Source organism: Arachis ipaensis, chromosome B05 (genome assembly GCF_000816755.2).
Source record: "Arachis ipaensis cultivar K30076 chromosome B05, Araip1.1, whole genome shotgun sequence".
Classification (NCBI taxonomy): Eukaryota; Viridiplantae; Streptophyta; class Magnoliopsida; order Fabales; family Fabaceae; genus Arachis; species Arachis ipaensis.
This window is the reverse complement of record NC_029789.2, coordinates 123,594,588-123,597,985: the sequence shown is the minus strand read 5'-3', so window position 1 is coordinate 123,597,985 and position 3,398 is coordinate 123,594,588. Positions and strand designations below refer to the sequence as shown.

Genomic DNA, 3,398 nt, shown 5'->3' with positions numbered 1-3,398 from the left:
ACCCATCCTCTCAGACTCCTATACAATCTAGTCCAAATTCGCAATATTCAAATTTTGCCAACCCTTGTGGATTAGATGCTATCGACCTCAATTATGATGATATTGAAGATCGGAGGCAAGATAGTATTCAACACTGGCATTGGAAAGAGGATGAGATGCTGATCAGTGCATGGCTAAATGTTTCAACTGACCCTATAGTTGGTACCGATCAAAAGGGGAAAATATTTTGGAGTCGAATTCATAGTTACTGTGTAGAATTTTGCTCTGACATGACAAGGGGGGTAGTTACATGTAAGAAATGATGGTATAAGATCAACAAGGCTATTGCACAATTTGCTGGTTGCTACGATCAAGCTAGTCGAAACATAAGGAGTGGTTCAAACGCTGATGATATAAAGGAGTTGGCTTATAAAATTTATTCCACAAATTATGGTCAAAAATTCACTTTTGAGAGACATTGGAACATGCTTCGGTTGGAGAAAAAATGGAGAAGCCAACTACCTACACAGAGTGGCGGCTCAAAGAGAACCAAGATTAGTGCAACTGGAGTATACTCATCCTCATCAAACCCAAAAACACCGTTGGCTGATGAACCCGGTGTGGACTCTCCTGTTCGCCCACAAGGATCAAAGAAGAGCAAGCGAAAAGGTAAGGGAAAAGCACAAATGTCTGAAGATTTTAGCGAAAGAAAATCATCGGTTGTCAAAAAATCATCTCTCATGGAAGATTTTAAGAATGTTAGAGAAAGGGAACTAATGGATAGGAAAAAGAAAGAGAAGAGGAGAAGGAACATAGAGCAAAGATTATGGCGATCAAAGAGAAGAAGTTACAAATTCAAGCGGCAATGAAAGAACAAGAATTACAAACTTAGAGGTATATTAAAAAAATGGAGATAAAAGCAAAAGAAAGGGAGATGGAAAGGATGGCCAAGGAAAGGGAAAGGGAGATGGATATGCAAATACTTAATGCTGACACGTCTACAATGAGTGAAAAATGACGAGCTCTTCATGAGATTGCATGTGAGAAAATAATCGCCAAGTGGTTTACTTAATGGTTCCTTGTATTCGTAGAATTATGTAGTATGTTCTTATTTTTATTGCGTATTACTAGTATGTGATGTAGTTTGTTTTATTTATTTCTGATGTAAGTTTTAAATTAGTCAATATTATTGTGCCCTTATTGTTCATGAAAGTGACTATTGCAAAACTAGCCGTTGCAAAACTAGCCGTTACAAAACTAGCCGTTAAGGTACTTATTGCAGACACACTTATAAATATCAACTAGCAATGACTCCGCAACTCCACTTCAACTCTTGTTTCTTACCTCGAAAGAGAACTAAAAATTACATTTCTAGATATGGCTAGAAATTTTGATGATATGTTTAATGAGGCTTTGTATGGCAAAAGAAGACGGCAAGATAACACACTCATAGATAATTGGATCGATGAGTATTTACTCGAAGATTCAGAAGAAGAAGATATCAATAGAAGCTCTATCCCAATTTCTCGTAGATGGATCAACAGAGATCGAGAAGCAGGACATGATCGCCTTTTCCAAGATTACTTTGCAGATGAACTGGTGTATAATGCTGACATTTTTCGACGGAGATTTCGAATGAGAAGACATGTGTTCCTTCGGATAGTAGACGCTCTCTCAAACGTCTATCCGTATTTCCAACAGAGGGTTGATGCAACTGGAAGAAGAGGCTTGTCGCCACTCCAGAAATGTACCGCTGCGATACGGATGTTAGCATATGGTGTAGCAGCTGATGTTGTTGATGATTATGTGCGCATAGGCGAGAGCACTACAATTGAATGCTTGGAAAATTTTGTTGAAGGTGTCATTTTGGTGTTCGAGGATGAATACTTGCAAAAACCCAATCCAAATGACGTACAATGCCTACTACAAATGGCGGAGGGTCGTGGCTTCCCTGGCATGTTGGGTAGCATCGACTGCATGCATTGGCAATGGAAAAATTGTCCAAATGCGTGGAAAGGTATGTACATGAGTGGTTATCGTGGGGTTGCAACCATAGTACTTGAGGTTGTAGCATCTTCAGACCTTTGGATATGGCATGCGTTCTTTGGAGTTTCTGGTTCAAATAACGATATCAACGTGTTAGATTGTTCTCCAGTGTTTGATGATATTCTAAATGACCGTGCTCCGGAGGTAAATTATACTATTAATGGTAATAATTATACAATGGGATACTATTTAGTAGATGATATTTATCCTGAATGGGCCACATTTGTCAAATTAATCTCAAAGCCACAAGGGGAGAAATGCAAGTTATTTGCACAATACCAAGAAGGGCAAAGAAAAGATGTGGAACGAGCATTCAGAGTGTTGCAAGCATGCTTTGCAATTATACGTGGTCCAGCTCGTTTTTGGAAAAAGAAGAAGCTTGCCAACATAATGAGAGCTTCTACTATATTGCATAATATGATTGTTGAGGATGAAAGAGACACTTATGCAGAAAATTTTGCTCAAGGCTTAGAGTATGATGATGTTGAAAATGGCTTATCACAACCTCAGGTGGGAGAAGAAGATTTTGCACCATACCATCAATTTCTCCAAAGAAATGCCCAAGTTCGAAATAGGCAGCAGCACAGACAATTGAAAGAGGACTTGATTGAACACATATGGCAATTTCACAATGCTTGTCGTCAACTATAGAGTTTAATTGTGTTTTTCTTTGTATTAAGTAATTTTACAAATTAGTGTAACCCCGAATTATATATTGTGTATTATTGTTATATATGAATTTAGTTAATATTAATATCTTTTAATAGTGAATTATTTTTAAATTTAAATATTTAAATTACATTGTTGAAAAAATTAATTACATTAATTTCAAGTATTTTAATTAATTAATTAAGTGGGACCACAATAGGGACTAAAGTTAGTTTCTCCTAATGGAGAAGAGAGAGATGCTTTGAGTTCTTATTTACTGTTTATGACGTAGAAGCTGATGTGGAGTTACTTTTTATGACAGGTGGTCCATAAACAGGAACTGGGATAAGTTCTCTACTGGAGATGGTCTTAGAGCACCTCCAACGGATCTGTTCTTATTTAACTTTTTCTGACAATTGGAGGAACTAACCAATGGAAAGGAGAAGAGAGAAGAAGTTTCTGCACGAGTCTCAAGAAGAAATAGTCCCTCTGAATGGAGATTTGAATTGGCCAATAATAACTTGTCATCTTTAATTTTTACACCTTACAAAATAATTTTTGGTTGGGTTGGTTATTTTTATTTATAAAATTTAAAATGCTCAACTTCAAAATAGTCAGTAGTATAGACAGTTAAAAGAGGACTTGATTGAACACATATGGCAATTTCACAATGCTTGTTATCAACTATAGAGTTTAACTATATTTTTCTTTGTATTAAGTAATTT

The 3,398-nt window shown here is 36.5% G+C and overlaps 1 protein-coding gene across 1 annotated transcript; it reads left to right on the top strand.

Annotated features, from left to right (window-relative positions):
- LOC107641019 lies at positions 553–2,738 on the top strand. The gene has a single exon (XM_016344528.2). The coding sequence runs from the start codon at positions 1,357–1,359 to the stop codon at positions 2,674–2,676; it is 1,320 nt and encodes a 439-aa protein (XP_016200014.2). The 5' UTR covers positions 553–1,356; the 3' UTR covers positions 2,677–2,738.

Excerpts from the sequence above, each read along its gene's own strand:
- LOC107641019 (XM_016344528.2), top strand. The coding sequence starts at position 1,357 with ATGGCTAGAAATTTTGATGATATGTTTAATGAGGCTTTGTATGGCAAA.